The sequence below is a fragment of the Aulostomus chinensis genome, chromosome 10 (assembly GCF_037954235.1).
Source record: "Aulostomus chinensis isolate RoL2024-O1b breed Wild chromosome 10, RoL_Achi_v1.0, whole genome shotgun sequence".
NCBI classification, from domain to species: Eukaryota; Metazoa; Chordata; class Actinopteri; order Syngnathiformes; family Aulostomidae; genus Aulostomus; species Aulostomus chinensis.
In genome coordinates, this window is record NC_141329.1 from 10451299 (window position 1) to 10469313 (window position 18015).

Consider the following 18015-nt stretch of genomic DNA (forward strand, 5'->3'; position numbering starts at 1 on the left):
AAGCCTATGAGCAGATTAGTTTTCTAAATTGGAGGTGGTTTAATTTGTCTCACCCTCCCGCTAGAAAAAAATTATTAAATGCGGTTGAAAACTTCACTAAAATCTATTTTGTTAATGTTTGCATGAAAAATCCTTTCTATAAAAATAAGAAAATATGATTCTAAAGATCAGAAAGGGATCAGAATGTTCTTTGAACTTTATATGCCACAGGCTAGAACATCAGATTCCAGTATCAGATTGTAGAGATGCATTAGATACCTCTCCTCCTGTGTTCACATATGCTTGTGTGTGTTTCATGTTCAGGCTCCTTTGACACATCCTGTGGAAGTTGGAGACACTGTCAAATTCCTCAGAGTTTTTGGGGATGTGACAAACGTGGCAACAAGCCACGACTTGTCAACAAGTGCCGCATATCTCTGAGACTGAGTGTGCTGCTGAACGTGAGCCAGACTAGTTCAGGCTTGAACAATACATGTATAGTTAGACTGTTGCTGTCTCACCCCTGACACTCACCCCCTCCCCCTCTGGTCTATCAACCATCTCTGACTGTCCCTGTAACTTGCCAAAGGGGAGGAATTCCACAGAGAACACACCTGGTATCAAAGATGGGTGATGGGACACTTCAGATTGCTGCTTCACACGTCGGCAATGTTTGCAAATGGACAACTGAAAACCTTGATGTTAGGGTTTTTTTTGGGGGGGGGGGGGTTGTGAATCGGAATTGTTTTAATGGGTCATCAACACCCACAGGTAATAGAAAATGCAGCTAAGTCAATACTGTCATCCCTGATTGTGGCAAAAGGTCAGGGTGTGTCTGCCCGTTAATGTGGGTCCATTTATAGATCAAATGTAGTAATAACAATTTTTTTCATAGAAAGAAAACAATAGTTTGAATGAACATAAACAGGTTAAAGTCACAAATGAAATAAAACTATAGATAAGATGTAATAATGTACAAAAATCAGCACTGAATCTTAGACAGAAGAAGGTTGAGCCATCTTAGGTAAGCTGAAAACTTGCTTGCTTTTGTTTTTGAGTTGTGGGTCGTTAGGTGCTTGGCACTGGAGTTTCGGTTTCTCTCTGCAACAATAGGTGAGGTCAGCTGACGCGGGTCACACCCTCTTGCTGGTTTTGGGGCGGGATTTCACTATAAGCCTAGTTTATAAAGAGAGTATAATCTGAAACTTCAGCAAACAAGCACTGAATCTTAGACAGAAGAAGGTTGAGCCATTTTAGGTAAGCTGAAAACTTGCTTGGTTTTGTTTTTGAGTTGTGGGTCTGCTGGTCAGTGCTCTGTCCTACTTCTGCTGGACCTGTCTGCTGCCTTCGACACAGTGAACCATCACATTCTCCTCTCCACACTCTCTGAGCTCGGCATATCTGGTTCTGCCTTGTTGTGGTTCAAGTCCTACCTCACAGGCAGATCAGAGTGTCATGGCGAGGAAAGGTGTCTAGGTCACATGGCCTATCGACCGGGGTTCCTCAGGGGTCAGTGCTTGGTCCCCTTCTCTTTTCTCTGTACACCACCTCACTTGGTGCAGTGATCCGCTCTCATGGCTTCTCCTACCACTGTTACGCTGACGACACTCAGCTCTTCCTCTCTTTTCCACCTGATGACACAACAGTCTCAGATCGTATATCAGCGTGTCTGGCTGATATCTCCACATGGATGAAGGAACGCCACCTTCAGCTGAATCTCTCTAAGACTGAACTTATGGTCTTTCCAGCTTGTCCATCTGTTCAGCCTCACGTCAGTGTCCAACTTGACTTGAGCCTACTTGCGCCCACAAACTCAGCCAGAAACCTGGGTGTCATGATTGATGACCAGCTGACCTTAAAGGTTCATGTGGCCTCAGTTTCTAGGTCTTGCCGTTATGCCCTCTACAACATCAGGAAGATCAGACCCTTCCTGACCCAACAGACCACACAGATTCTGGTTCAGGCTCTTGTCATCTCACGCATTGACTACTGCAACTCTCTTCTGGCAGGCCTCCTGCATGCTCATTCAAGCCTCTGCAGATGATCCAGAATGCAGCAGCACGTCTGGTCTTCAACCAGCCAAAAAGGGCACGTCACCCCGCTGCTGGTTTCTCTTCACTGGCTTCCAGTGGCAGCCAGGATCAAATTCAAGGCACTTCTCTTGGCTTACAAAACAATCACAAGAACGGCTCCAGCCTACCTGGAATCCCTGATCCAGGTCTACTCTCCTTCTCGCCCACTACGCTCTGCTTGCGAAAGACGCCTGGTGCTTCCAGCCCAGCGCTACTCCAAATCTCTAGCCAGAGTCTTCTCTTCTGTTGTTCCCAAATGGTGGAACGAACTACCGAACTCTGTGTGTTCTGCTGAGTCCCTTTCTACTTTTAAGAGACAATTGAAGACTCATTTGTCCAGAGAGCACATAGGCACTTAACCTGACTCTTCCCCTCTGTGGGGTAGAATAAGTCAGAGGGTCCAGGACCCAGCACTTAGTGATTATGTAGCACTAACTGTGTTGTGTGATGTTGTATGTCTGTTAAATTTAAAAAAAAACAAAAAAGGGGAGGGGGGGCGACACTTCTTCTGCCACTAGATGGCAGTACCTGTGACCAAATCACAACTGAAGCACTTTTGCGCTTCCAATGGACTTTTCCTTAATTAGGTCTAAATTCTTGCTTGTGTTGTACGTCGCTTTGGACAAAAGCGTCTGCTAAATGAAATTGTAGAATTGTAGAATTGTAGAAATCAGATTTTAATGAGACTGGAAGCGCCGGTCCATTCTGTCTTGTAATGCTGCTTTGTTCCTCAGGAGGTGGTAGTGAGTCTCTAGTGGTCTATTTCATTATTAACGGATGGAATGGAAGGATGAATGGAGTTGCACCAATAACTGACTTGACTTCTTCTAATATCATATAATTACAACGAATGTTTATCCAGATGAAAGAAAAAAAAGGCCTTTAAATTTGCATAGCGGTGGTGGGTTGAGATCCACACATATTCACACTTTCTTTGATCTTTCTTTGATCATTTTGTAAAGATGTAAAATCACTTGATAGGGATTTCAACCACTATAGCACAGATGATCCACGTCAGTACCAGAGGGACGCTCCACTCCTCATAGTAGCAGGAGTTCCAGTTAAATACTTCCCCCAGCAGTTGAGAGGCTCTTGAACAAAATCTCATTGATGTCGTTCTTAGAGTCATGACACGACGCCGGTGACCAGGTGAGCGCTGGAACATAAATCAACAGGTAGAATGGAAGTTTCGCTTTATGAGCTCTGCAAAGGAAATCATTTATTTTCATCCGTCTCACTTTTAACAATTGAAGTAAAATCCTCATCAATCCTAACGCTGCTATTCTACAATCACAGTATGATATGAGCAGAGGGAAATCACGTTGCGCTGCAGCACCCAACAAGGTGCTGGCCAGAACCTGTCCACTTACATTCTCGAAGCACATGCTGAGTAATAACACGGGCTGCGTGGCACAGCTCCTTGGAATTACAAAGCAATGTAATTAACACTGTGAGTGAGGTCAGGCATTTGTTTGTGTCACTGAAAACCTTTTAGAAGGCTTCGATAAGGTCTAGGTCACAGATCCTCAAGTAGAGTTTGGTCTGCAATGAACTGAAGTGAACATTTTCTAGAGGTCAGTGGCTGTTATTGTGTATTATATTTATAAATAAAGTATGCATATGATACATTTCCACACAGAAATGATTTTTGCATTAATCTTAAGAATAAAATCCACCTTTCAGTTGCAAATTTGAGTTTTCCGAAAAGTTTCTTTCTACAGCTCTGTGCCAGAATTTTTTTGGGGCTCTCTTGTTTTCTGTGCAAATAGTAACAAAATCCCACTTGGAAAACCATCAGAGGAGCATGAATGGTTCTAAGCCTACGCACATGAACTAAAGGTGGTCTAGGGGCACGTCCTGGCCATTCATATTAGGTAAATAATGAATAATCTGAGTGCAAAGTCTTGCACAATGTGCAAGAGTTGTCAAAAGTCTCCAAATTAATTGTGTTTTGGGTGTAACATGAATGTAAACAATGACAGGTTCATCTCCCTGTAAGAGCCAGGTGTGGCTGCACCTTGGCATGTTACTATGTAAGTTACCACTTTGGGAAACTTCTTTTTTTTTTGCTGAACCTGTTTGTCCAGGAAACGTTTCGACTTTTTTTGTTGTCGTTGTTCCTGGAGAGTTTTCTATGAAAACTTTTTTTGTTTTTGCTGCTTAAACGTCTGACAGTCATTGAAACAGAAACATTACCAGGGGTGAAAGTGGCTTAAAAGTCTTGCAGGCCCTTTGGGCGTGTATTAAGGAAAAAAAAGGGCGTGCGCCGCCGCCGAAGTTTTACGGTTTTTAATCTGTTTTAGGTGATTTTTATGACAGTTTTCGGGTGTCTATTCCCCACACAACTGCAGCCCCCATAGCCCCACCCTTCCCGCGCTACCCCTGGAAATGCTTTGAAAACTGTTTTTTACAGTAACTGCCCACTACAGTGCTGACAACAGGGAACAGGCAGACACATGAACAAACAGATCATCAATATCACTCAATGATTTATTTAGCAAAATATCAGCTTACACTTTACAGTGAGTGACACAACACAAAACGTGGAAAATTTCAAGAACAATCACTAATTTGATTTTGCCCTCTGTTTTGTTTTCTTTCTTTTTTCGTTCCATGAAAGCAGAACACGTGGTTTTAACCAATCAAAACTAACAATGCTGGTAACGTGACCCACGTGTCCGTCTGCCAGCCAACCAGAAACGCCTCGCATGCGGAGATGCGCTCATGGGCACGACTCCGCGTCAAGACGCAGGCGGGCGGGCGGAGTCCATTCATAGTGTATTTGGGTGCGCTGTGACGTCACACGAGCGTAAACCAAGCTCAGCAACTCGGTTGCGCTGCGCGTGCTTGCGCCCCACCCCGCGCAGCGCGCCTCGTCTGACGTGTTCAGTGTGAAGACGTCGTTTTCTTTATTTAATATGGGATTTTGGCGGCTCCCTTCTCCTCCTTTTTTTTTTTTTACCGGAACTCCGTTCCGGTCCGTTCCGGCTAATTTTCACCCCTGAACATTACTGTGTATGATTCTAAACAAAACTAAAGGTCATGACAGGAGTGTGACCTGTTGGGTAGGGAGTGACAAATGCATTGGTCATAAACTAGCGTTGCAAGATGCAGCGACCACAAGTTTGGCCCCCGGATCTCCACGAAGTCTGGGGTTTAAGTCAAAACTTTTTTGTTTTTTGTTGACCCTTCTTTTTGGATTCATTGACTTTACATTTTTTTACTTGATGTATTATTTGGAGTTTTCTGGTATCATTTGTTGGTTTGACGCTAAAACTACACATTGATGTCAGCGTGAGGGGATGGTGGACAGGTTCCGATGGCCCCAGTAAGATCAGAGCTGTGTATTATCAACAATGCATGGTGCGCGACCTGAGATAGATATATTTGGTTTGAAATATATTGTTTTCCTTAAGATTGTCTGTTCCAAGGTTTTGTGTCAAATCAATGGCTGTCAGGCGGAACAGATAATGCTGACGCAGGAGTTCCAGTCTAATTCTTTATTTTAGGCTTGTTTAATCTGGTTTTTATCTCAAATACACAGTCCAAACTTTGAATCATCTACACGAGGCCGGCCAGCTCCATTGTTTGGGAGAAAAGAGATTTACCATACTGTAGGTGAGCTGGTTGATTTAAAAAATTCTCAGGTTTTCCCACCGGGAAGAGGCAGATAGAGGAAGGTCAGAGTGAGAGGGGATTTTCCACTGCTGCCTCTCACTTATGTGAACCATATTTGACTTCAAGGAAAGTTGTGCCTTCTGGAACATCATGTTTGACTTCCAAAGAAACTTATCAAAAGATTGAAAGGACACGCACATTTTCCTGTTATTTATATTTCTACCATGACCCTGTTGGCCCTGATGCCCAGAGTACATTAGACTCCACCAACATAACGGAAACATTTGCATTATGTTCCTTCCATTTGGCTGTGATTGAGCTGGATCAAGAACCGGGAGTATCAAGGTGAGATACATCAGACGATACATATCAAAGGGATGTTGAGTTCAGGTTTTCCTTCACCTTTTTCTTTCCCCTGTGACAGTTTGATCACCTAAAACATCATGAAACACTGTTCTACATGTTGGTTTTTCTTTACCACTTGTCTCTCACACTAGATCCAAATGTTCTCCCCAAGACGGGAAAAAAGTCCACGGACGAGTACAGTGCAGCTTCTGTCCACGTTGAATTCCTGGAAATGCGTGATCCTTAGTTTGTCCAGCCGATCATTCGTACTTCTCTAACCACTGGGGTGTGAGCTAGGGTCCAAATTACTTGGCTTACTTAAGGAGTTGGTGTGGTTTTATAGTGACTTATTTCAGTGACCTCCAATCCATTTGATTTGCTCTGAAGATGAATTAATGCTTCTTTTCCCAATTTCGGATGTATGGTGAAATTTGAAAAACTGCTCCCTGGAAAGCCCGACCAAGGTGTGTGTGAAGCTGCAGGGCCACCTCCTGCACCCGAGCTAACTCCTTGTGCTGGATGTAGACAACGAAGGTGATCAAAATAGTGAGCCTGAACCACAATGATGCTTGCTTTGTGATTCTTACTCCGGTCATTGTGAAGAGCCTTTTATCCATCGTCTCCCACTTGTTCCTATTAAGGGTCGCGGGGGGGGGGGGGGGGGGGGCGGGGCTGGAGCCTATCCCAGTGGCTACAGGCAAGAGATGGGGTTCACCCTGGACAGGTTGCAGTCCAACATGGAGACTCCACACAGAAAGATCCTGTGCCCGAGCCGTGACTCGAACCCGGAACCTTCTTGGCGTGAGGCAACAGCGCTGACCACTGCACCACCGTGCAGCCAGAGCCACTTATGTACTGTTCATTTTAATCACGAAGATTTGAAAAAAACAAAAAAAAAACAGCAAACACAACTTTTATTGTTCATTTTAAGTAGAATACACATTTCTCAATCTCATGCTGTCTTGATTCTGATATATTGTGGGGTTTTAACGCATGAATCATGTTCAGTTGGCACACGAATGAAGAGGAATCAATCCTGATATAAAAAGCTAAAGAGTGTGTTTATATTTCATGAGTACACATAACCACAAAAGGATTTGGCAAGGTATGAAACAGTTTTAGTGTGTGTTTCTGTTCAAATGAGATGCGTCGGTTAATAACGGTCAAACTAGTCAAAAGCATTTTGTAAACAATGACCTGATAACTATCACAAGTGGATATTGAAATAATAGCAACAGTTCTAAGTTCCTCTATGCGGTATCTTTAATAACACATACAGCAGTTACAGTACATCAGTTGTATAAGTATAATATATAAACAACAAAAATAATCATACAACAACAACTGAATACAGGATTCTTGTGTCACAGTATTACAGTTAATCAATGTATATATTTAGAAGTGTGAATTTGGAGTAAAGTGCACACTATGCATGATTGGCCTGTATATGTTGCCTTCCTTGTTGTGGGTGTACAGAGACCCCTGCTGGGAGACCACCTTCACCAAGAAAACCCCTTTTGGCAAAAAAAAACAAAAAAACAAAACAAAAACACAAGGTGTTGGAACAAAATTGCGTGTATTGCAAAAAAAAAAAAAAACAATTCTAGATTTTTTTTTCAACAATAAAAACATCAATTATCATATGGTGCTTTTTTTGGATTCACCAAAAATAGCACTACCGTATATTCAAATATTATGAACACCACGCGTGTGGAATGTATTTGTTATTGATGAACCCGAAACAGCGTTTGGCCTCTTAAAATTTCCAGTTTTGCATATACAAGGACCACCATAACTGCGACCCCCCCCCCCCCCTCCGTCCAAGTTGTCCTTAAACGACACGAGTCGTCCTTCCATTGAGCTCCAACTAAATCCTATCATACATTAGTCCAGCACATGACCTCGCTTACATGTGCCAAGACAAATAAACCTGTTAACCTTTTTAAACCCTCCCAGAATTACACAGCAGAAGCCTTTCCCTGTACCGTCTACCACAATTGTTCATCTTTGTTGTCTGATTGTTAAAAATGGCTTTTATCTCTGACACAATCCATCGTCTGTGTATTTTGCACTGCAACTACGCAGTAAATCTCAAGAAGCATGAAAATGAAGGGTTCAAACTGGCCATAGTTTGATAATTGAGGTTACTGTCTCACCTTAATTACAAAACAAAACAAAACAATCAAGGTACTTATGAGCAGATTATAGGAGTCTGACGTTTGAGAAGTTCATTTCGGAAGCAAAAACTATTTCACCAATTTTTTTCAAAAAGTTCTTTTTTTTTTTTTTGCAGTGGTTCTGGAGAATTTAATGCCCCCAAAATTTCCAAATTTGCCCACTCGAACAGTAAATAAGAATCATTCAAAAAATTCTGATCCAGGTTGCTTTCAAAATAGATTTGTGAACAGGCGGTTAGGAGAGTGTGTCGATCCTGAGGTGAAACGTAGTTCGCAGAGAAGCATTCAGTTTGAATAGAAACGCAAAGCTTCTGATCTTGGAACAAAAACAAACCGGGAAGGTGAAAGAAAAGAAAGTTGACCCATGATAATGTTTGCACATTACCGCTCTTGGTCCTTTCATTAACTTCGGCAGTACACACAATATTTCATTGCGTAACCTGACGGTGACATTTAAGGTGGCTCTTAAATATTATCAACTGTTTTTTTTATTTTATCAACAGAGTTAAGCCCGCAGTGTAAATAGTGATGACTGGAATAAAATGCAGTGACTGTGCTTCCAGTTCCAGTTTGCTGATTCTCCCGTCCAGCGGCCATGATGGTGCCTGCTCTGCTCTCTGCAGCCCTGCTGATGCTGCTCCCTGGAGCACTAACTCTTGGTAAGCTTGAGCATAATTATAAAAAAACAAACAAAAGAGTGATCATTTTCATTGTTATGGAACATAAAAGTCATTCGCTTCTGGTCGATTCAGATTCAGGACCGGTTACCATTGATTTGCTGGTGGAGAACACCTTACTGGGAATCCCTTCTGTGACCTACAGCACTCATGTGGCTTACAGAGGCATCCTACTGGGGGCCATGACCCGACTCATGAAATCCAATTCAGACTTTAAGTAAGAACACAACGGTTGAAATGACGTGAAAACTGTTTCTGCAGAATTTCTTCTGTCCCAAGAGTCTTAAGGGTCACCCGTCGATCTTTTCAATCAGTTGGTTCAGACCGCTATGGAGCAACATCATTCCCTCTGAGCCATATTTCTGGTCACCTTTTGGTCATGTAATTACAATATTCACTCTCCTTCAGGTGTTTTTGTGCTGCTTAAATTAAGATAATTTGGTATTGTCACTAATAATTCTCAGTAGATTCATAACTAAGAGTGGTGTGCCCTTCATTTGATACATTGTTAGCTGGAAACAAGTAATGTATGTCAGGAGGCCAGCGGGGCCTGCTAGAAAGAAGGAGTTAATCAGATAACCTCAAGTTCAACCTGAGCTTTTCAGTAAGAGAAAGGGGGTTCAGTCTTTAATGGAATATATCACCACGCTGAAGGGTGAATGCGTTCCAAAGCAGGTTAGGATCACAACGTTTAGGGGAGGGGAAAAAAAAATCTACTGATCAATCAGTTCACTCAGAAAATGAGGCAACCATTCCTAGAAGATCGTGAAAGAGCACAGGGACCATTGGGAGCACTTTGAAAGGCAAACAGAGTTTTTGGTGAAGTATCCCTTTAAATCCTATCTGATTGTTGAGACAATGAACAGCAGCAAGCTGGCAAAAAACAACACTTTTGGGTTTAAGTATCACTTTCTATGTAAAGTTAAGTCTAAAATTGACTCATTTAAGCGCTAAAAGCTTGCGTTTTTTTTCCATATATTTCTCGCTTGCTCCGAAGACTTGACTACTTACTGAGTCAAAACCTTCACGCTTATCTTTGATTGCGGTTGTTTGGTTTTGTAAAAGTGGCTCGCCTCAAGATATCCAGAATATGTTGAGTTTGCTTTGTGATACAGGCCCCAGGTGAGGAAAAGGGAAACATGATTTAGAAATTGGTTTGAAATGAAAAAAAAACAACAACCATCATTTGGCCTAAAAGTAAATAAAGTAATTTTGAGTCACGAAGAAGGAATTCAGGAGAGAAAAGACACAATTGACAGCTCATTCTTTGAAAGTGTACTGTGTTTTTGTTTTCAAGGGCATCTGCTGTTCCTCTGTTTGCTCCTCCAGGTTTACCTTCTCTAATGACCCAAACTATGGCCCATACCTGGAAAGTGTGAATGGCGTAGCTGGAAATGATGAGGACCACACATACTGGCAGCTGCTGGTCAAAAAAGCGGACGGTAAAACCATAGCACCTGATGTTGGTAGGTCAACAATGAACAATGAATGTCCGTTTTTTTCTTTTTCTTTTACGTCGATCAAATTAGGACATGGATCTTGTTTGCAGGGATTGGATGTTACATTCCAAGCGCTAACGAGCAAATTATACTGAAATTTACAAAGTGGTGAAGACTGGGGGGGTCACGATACATCGATGCTGATCAGCATGGGAACAGAACCAGCGCTGGAATCGAACGTGTCAACAATCATCGTTTGAGCTGCACAGTAAAAATCTGAATAAAATATTCATCTGCTCATCAATTTAAATTGTTTGCACAAAAAAAATAAATGAACACAAGGGAAGAAAAACAAGGAAGCAGCTGTTATCATTGTGCCTTTAAATGTCCAGACTGTTCACCTGCTGTTACGTTCTGCTCGGGAGACAAAGGCCAGGACCCAGTAGGTAGAGACAGGAGTAACAAAGTTTATTGAAAAAAGTACAAAACAAAATCGTCACCAGGGACAAGTAACAAAACAAGGGCGGAGGACTTAGCCTGGAGGAAGGTTTAACGAAAAGCGCCTCACAAAAAGGTGAGGGAACTGACAACAAAAAATACCTCAGAGGGATCATGAAACTAAACAAAGAGTCAAATCAAAACTACCGGCAAGCACACAGCGAGTGGTAGACACTGGCAGGAGGACAGGAGCCAAAAACACAGGTAGGTTCGCGTGGTCAGGAGAAGGAATCATCCGGCACTGACACACTGGCAGTGCCGACAGATACAGGCTGGCGAAAACGAGCCAATTGCGCCCAGGTGTGACACCCTTGTCACCTGGCCCCGCCTCCTACCAGCCTCCGAACTGCAAGAAAGAAAAACACTGAACAGAAACACTATATCAAAACATAATACTAAGGAAACAAAACCCGAAACACAACACCTGCTCCCTTTTCAATCAGGTTCTGTAATTACTTTACACTAAAAACATCGAACTTGAGAGAAAGAGAGCCATGGTTCCTTCCCCTCCGTGTCCCCGTGCCAACAGGGCGGAAGAGTTGGGACGTAGGTGTCCCTTACATTTCAAAAACTGGTAATGAAACTGAATGTGTTGGACTGTTTGTGCAACAAAATGTGGAAAAGTGGAAGCTGGCATCTCCTGATCTGCATCAGACATGTTGTCAGACATAAGACAGATCAAGCAGCACAGCCGTCCACTACAGGACACTGAATGTCGACCATTTTCCTGCAAAGCATAAATTGTTTGCAGGAAAATTATTTGTTTTTTGGTGCATGGGACACAAATTTGACTTCCAACCTGAGGCTTGATTTTCAGACACAGGCTTCCATGAAGGTTTGTTCAACTGTAGCACCTTTGAATTGAACAGTTGGATGACTACATTTAACATTTGGAAGTCAAATATTTGATCAGCACTAAATATTTGACTTCCAAATGTTAAATGTAGTCATCCAACTGGAGTCTGTCTGTAATATCAAAGGCTCTGGAAAGATAAGGAGCTGGAACAGAGGAGCGACCCCGCAGGCTCACGTTTCTAAATTCACCTCCGGGAGGAGTCAGACGCGGTGGTGTAGCTCAGTGGTTACTCCGGCGAAAAAGTTCTACCTGAACTCGTTCAGCTCCATCCTGCGGTCTCCGCAGGTTCAACCACGGGCGCTGTCCAGCGTTTTTCCCCCCTCTTTTGGTCCATTTCTTTCAACAGCTGCAACCAGAAACACCGCTGCTGTTGTGAAGTTCCAAGGAACTTCGTAATCATGGTGAATAAAACCATAAAACTTGACTTCCGCTCATCTGTGCAGCAGCTTAACTCCTACAGAGACCAGCGTTCACACGGATTTGGCCGCCGCTCGGTCACTTGGCATGTCTCCGTGTACATGGAAGTCACATATCGAGATGTACTCCAAGAACTCTTCCACTCAAACTATTTGTTTCCCGACACGACAGTGACCCCCCTCGGCTCTCATGGTGCGTAGCCTAACATGCGTCAAGCCAGCAGTGACATTCGTGAACTTCCGGTTGTAAAAGTTCCAAAGAAAAACAAGAATTTTCACTGCGCAAAGGCTGGGCCCTGCACGAGTGAACCTGCTGCACTAAGAGGAGGAAGGCAGTTTTTATTGGCCATGATAGGAGCCGTTCACTGGAAGTCCATAGCAGCTGCAGGTATTCTTTCTGTGGCTGATGGAGCAACAGAGGAGAGGAAAACACTGGACCGCGCCCGTGGTTCGAACCCGAGGAGCCCTCAGGGTGGAGAATACGAATTCCTTCGGAATTGTGTCCAGGAGTAACCACTGAGCTACACCAGCGCGTCCGCCTCTCTTGGGGTGATCTTATACATACCAGTCTGCATGTTGTTAACTCAAAATGTGCCTCGGCGTGAGCATTCAGTCCTCGAACAACTGACCTCAGCTTGGAGTGGCGCGTCCTCAAACAAGAAAAGTGAAGAAATTATGATGAACTGTTGCTCTGAACCCGAGTATTCATAACAGACTTGGACGTTTCGGTCGGAGAACCACCGTACGATCATCACCCGATCATTTCTGTTTAGGAAATGGAAGACAAGCAACACAAATAACAATAAAAGTAGACAAAGCATGGTTTGAATTGATCTCTTTCTTAGCAATCCTCACATGTAGAGCATTGAGGACTATATTGGAATACATATTTAATTTATTTTCCCATCTCTATCCAAAATATACACGTTTTCTATTTTTTCTCCATCCCATGTGTTTTATTAACAAGCTCCTTCCATTTGATATACTTTTTAAATCAATTCCTTGTAATTTGTTAGACCACTGCTACAATTACTATTAAAAAAAAAAAAGAATCTTGCTTGACTTCTCCTGGAATCTTCTTAGTTATTCAAACTGGTGAGTTTTTACATTCAAAGAAAGACCAAAACTCTCCACAGTTTAATTTAATCTCGATCCACACCTGATGCTTCATATTTGTACTCTTCCTAAGTTTGGAGGTGTGATCCATTTAGAATTGGGTTGGTCCAGTTCCTTTCAGCAGCTTAATATAACTAAAGTGAATGTAATGTAGTGACGAAACACTGATTTATTGGTGAAGTTGATGGTCATGGCTGATGTCACTGCTGCTGTAAACTACCAGTGGAACTTTATAATCGCGGTGAACAAACCATCAAACCGAACTTCCCCTCGTCACTGCAGCAGGTTCACGAACACTCGACAGTGACCCCTCTCGGCTCTCATGGGACATAACACGCGTCAAGCCCCCAGCGACGTGAGTCAACTTCCGGTTGTAAAGATTCCAAAGAACAATCGTATTTTTCACGGGCAAATAAGATCTTGTGCTGTAGGTTTGTTACATTTCAGCCATGATATGTTAAGATATTCTTATTTTTTTGCAGCTGAAAGTCTGCTTCTGTAGTACCACTTGTTTTAGGCCCATCAGAGTGGAAATATGAGAAAGAATTAGGAAGAAGAATTTTGACTCCATTTGGCATCATCAGGACCATGAAGACTTTTACAAGCACACACGCTTGCATTAGAATCATTGTAATGATCAAGGTCAGAAAAGTAGCGTGATCAAATGCGTCACAGTCAATCAGAAAATACATCAACTATGTTCTCATAGTAATATCATGTCATATGGGGAGAAAAGAACATCTGAGTGTGTTTCAGTCGGGTCACAGCAAACCTCTGTGAACAGAAACCATTCAAGTAAGTAACCATAACGCTGTTTTGTTAAGATTAAATATCTACTCTTTTGATTCCCCCCCCCTGATTTTCACTACATTCTTGATCATAGATGTAAAGTAGTAAAGTTCTCTCATGACACTTTACAAGTAGAGCAGGTCCAGTACCACACTCCTTCAGTGAATCTACACCCAACAGTTCTCCATCATCAGCACATCCTGCAACAGCGGCGATGAAAACCTTCCTTTTAACAGGCAGGAACGTCGAGGAGATCCAGGCTCAATGGGGACGGCCTTCTGCTTTGACCGGTTGGAGGGAAAGAGAGCAGGAGAGCGGGGCAGAGACAAAGACAGATAATGGAGAAAGACAGATATACAGAAGGAGAGAGAGGGACAGAGATAAAGAGAGAGAGAAAGGGAAGAGACTGATGGACAGAGGAGGACCTGAGCAGGCGCCTCAAGATATCCAGAATATGTTGCGTTTGCTTTGTGATACAGGCCCCAGGTGAGGAAAAGGGAAACATGATTATTTAGAAATTGGCTTTAAATGAAAAAAAACAACAACAATCATTTGGCCAAAAAGTAAATAAAGTAATTTTGAGTCACGAAGAAGGAATTCAGGAGAGAAAAGACACAATTGACAGCTCATTCTTTGAAAGTAATGTAGTGATGAAACATTGATTTATTGGTGAAGTTGATGGGGAAGTTGAGTCTGTCTGTAATATCAAAGGCTCTGGAAAGATAAGGAGCTGGAACAGAGGAGCGACTCCGCAGGCTCACGTTTCTAAATTCACCTCCGGGAGGAGTCAGACGCGCTGGTGTAGCTCAGTGGTTACTCCGGCGAAAAAGTTCGACTTGAACTCGTTCAGCTCCATCCTGCGGTCTCCGCAGGTTCAACCACGGGCGCTGTCCAGCGTTTTCCCCCCCTCTTTTGGTCCATTTCTTTCAACAGCTACAACCAGAAACACCGCTGCTGTTGTGAAGTTCCAAGGAACTTCGTAATCATGGTGAATAAAACCATAAAACTTGACTTCCGCTCATCTGTGCAGCAGCTTAACTCCTACAGAGACCAGCGTTCACACGGATTTGGCCGCCGCTCGGTCACTTGGCATGTCTCCGTGTACATGGAAGTCACATATCGAGATGTACTTCAAGAACTCTTCCACTCAAACTATTTGTTTCCCGACACGACAGTGACCCCCCTCGGCTCTCATGGTGCGTAGCCTAACATGCGTCAAGCCAGCAGTGACATTCGTGAACTTCCGGTTGTAAAAGTTCCAAAGAAAAACAAGAATTTTCACTGCGCAAAGGCTGGGCTCTGCACGAGTGAACCTCATGTTAACAGTTATCTCATGAATTAGAGCAGGTGTAGTACCACACTCCTTCAGTGAAGCTACACGCAACAGTTCTCCATCAGCAGCACATCCTGCAACAGCAGCAACAAAAACCTTCCTTTTAACAGGCAGGAACGTCGAGGAGATCGAGGCTCAATGGGGACGGCCTTCTGTTTTGACCGGTTGGGGGGAAAGAGAGCAGGAGAGCGGGGCAGGGAAAAAGACAGATCATGGAGGAAGACAGATATGCAGAAGGAGAGCGAGGGACAGAGATAAAGAGAGAGAGAAAGGGAAGAGACTGATGGGCAGACAGGGACGTGAGCAGGTGGTGCTAAGGGTGGCAGCTTGAGCCTCTTCAGGTCTGCAGCCTCCTCCAGCAGCACCCGGGATCTGGGAGGTGGGGAGCCTGAAGGCTCTGGAGAAGAAAATTAGTTCGTAACACATATGACTGTGATTTATGTACGACACATACAGGAGAACAGAGAGGAAAGCGAGGAGGAGAGAGAAGCCCAGTGCACCATGGGAGATCCCCATCAGTCTAAGACTATAGCAGCATATCTAAGGGCCAGCCTAAGCAGCCCAACTATAAGCCTGAACAAAAAGGAAGGTCTAAAGTCTGCTTTTAAATGTAAAGAGGGGGTCTGCATCCTGGACTGAAACTGGGAGACGATTCCACAGGAGAGGAGCTTGATAGTTGAAGGCTCTGACTCCCAGTCTACTTCTAGAAACTCTAGGAACCACCAGTAACCCTGCATCCTGGGAGCAAAGGGTTCTAGCTGGGTAATAAGGGACTATGAGCTCTGTCAAATATGAAGGTGCCTGATTGTTGAGGACTTTGTATGTTAGAAGGAGAATTTTGAATTCTGTTCTGATTTTGACAGGGAGCCATGTAGAGAAGCCAGTACAGGAGAGACATGGTCTCTTCTACCAGTTCTAGTCAACATGCAGGCAGCAGCGTTCTGGACCAGCTGGAGAGTCTTTAGGGACCTACTGGTGCAGCCTGATAGGAGGGAATTGCAGTAATCCAGCCTGGAAGTGACAAAAGCATGGACAAGTTCTTCTGCATCTTTTTGAGACAGGATGTGCCTGATCTAAGCAATGTAGCAATTCTAGTGTCACCCAACTGGTTCTCTGTAAGACTTTTTCATTGTATAAAAGTTGCTTTTGAAATTTTATCTTTATAATCCATGTTTTCCATCTTTCAACACTGTTACCAGATGAGGATCTGACATAGAACAAAATATTTCCCATTAAATATTTATAGCTTGGCATTAATCAGCAGGCTTTACAGTATTCATGGATGCAATTTTGTCAGCCTTGCATTAATGTGATATGCATATTGTTAATCTGCAGGAATAAAAGTATATACATTTTGCACAGATAAAACTTTGGAACCATTTAAAATCAATGAAAAAGTTGAACGTCTTTAATTTTGACAGACACAAATATAAATACAAGAACATAAAATTTGAAAATATACACATCGATACAATGTTGCAAAACCCTACGAATGTTAAGACATGCAGAGCTGGACAGTTTCTACAGAGAAATCTTGTGCTGCTCAAGTTTAAATGTCCCATGAAAGGAGAAATGGGTCATGCCTCTGGCAAAACTGATGGGCTGTTGTCAAAAAGAGGCATTGTGGTACATTTTTTATGTGAAATCCCTTTTTTGCCCTGTCAAATCCAAGTTATTAACATTTTGTGAATTAAAAATAAATTTAAATATTTCCATTTTCTCTAGAGCAAAATGTTAATCCATCAATCAGTTCTTCTTGATTCCTCTAAAATGATTATAATCAATTTTATCATCGAAACAGTAGCAGCTGGAACCTGTTATGGAGTGGCTGAAGAGATGATTACCTGTGTACAGGGCTTAGGGGTCAGGAAGACCTCCATCTTGGACATCTTGTGCACAAACGCACAACAACAATATATGAGGGACATGATGTAAACCTGACATATGTAAATTATTTTATTTTATAATGATTATTGTTATTGTTTTGCTCGAGGTTACTAGAGGGACATTCCAGCTGCGCCCCTTCAAGCACCTATGTCATGGCCGGTAGCAGTCGGCCTGGACTGCAGCAGGGTCCCATTTCGAACTTATCGATGCGGTATCACATCAGAGACGTACAGAGACTAATATGCATTTTAACACAGTATTGTTGCTGTCTATCACAAGGGTATCATAATCAGAGCAACTGTAACTGAGATACACTTGGTCGATCATATTTGTTCAGAGCGATAACGGTACATTCGGTTTGAGAGCGTTGCTTTTAGCCCTCGGCTGGTCTGGAGGTATTCTTTCGTTTTATCCTGCAGAGGCGAATAGGCTGCTGCTGAGTTCTTGTTGTTGTTGTTGTTGTTGTTGTTGTTTTTCCTGCTGGGTCCATGTTATGTCGGTGTCCTTCTTTGCTGTCCCGAACTCCTGTTCTGATGGAGGTTCTTGGCTGCGTGGGGACGATCGTTTTCAGCGGTCTGCATCCATGAAGTATGTTAGCTCAAGATAAAATAAAGAGGGGAGCCAGTACAAGTAAAACCTGCCCCAGCATTTTTTTTCTCATAAAACTTTAATTGGGGCATTATCAGCAGACAATTCTGAAGGAAATTCAACTTTGACCACTTGGACAGACAACCCTTCGGTGTAAGAAACCGAAGAGTGACGTGTGTTACTTGGCCTGAATCAACGATGAATAAAAAGGACACCCATAGAGTG

The 18015-nt window shown here is 43.0% G+C and overlaps 1 protein-coding gene across 1 annotated transcript; it reads left to right on the forward strand.

The window, feature by feature from the left end:
- Nucleotides 1–1142: 1142 nt before the first annotated feature.
- Nucleotides 1143–10670, forward strand: LOC147254373 (cobalamin binding intrinsic factor-like). Its single transcript, XM_086215991.1, has 5 exons — nt 1143–1236; nt 8755–8850; nt 8944–9085; nt 10198–10334; nt 10418–10670. The coding sequence occupies exons 2-5, from the start codon at nt 8787–8789 to the stop codon at nt 10477–10479; spliced, it is 405 nt and encodes a 134-aa protein (XP_086072117.1). The 5' UTR covers nt 1143–1236; nt 8755–8786; the 3' UTR covers nt 10480–10670.
- Nucleotides 10671–18015: the final 7345 nt, after the last annotated feature.

What these genes read in the sequence shown, in the direction of transcription:
- LOC147254373 (XM_086215991.1), top strand. Translation starts at nt 8,787, where the DNA reads ATGATGGTGCCTGCTCTGCTCTCTGCAGCCCTGCTGATGCTGCTCCCT. An exon ending in CCCTGGAGCACTAACTCTTG is followed by an intron (nt 8,851 to 8,943) that starts GTAAGCTTGAGC and finishes TGGTCGATTCAG; the next exon opens with ATTCAGGACCGGTTACCATT. An exon ending in AAATCCAATTCAGACTTTAA is followed by an intron (nt 9,086 to 10,197) that starts GTAAGAACACAA and finishes TTGCTCCTCCAG; the next exon opens with GTTTACCTTCTCTAATGACC.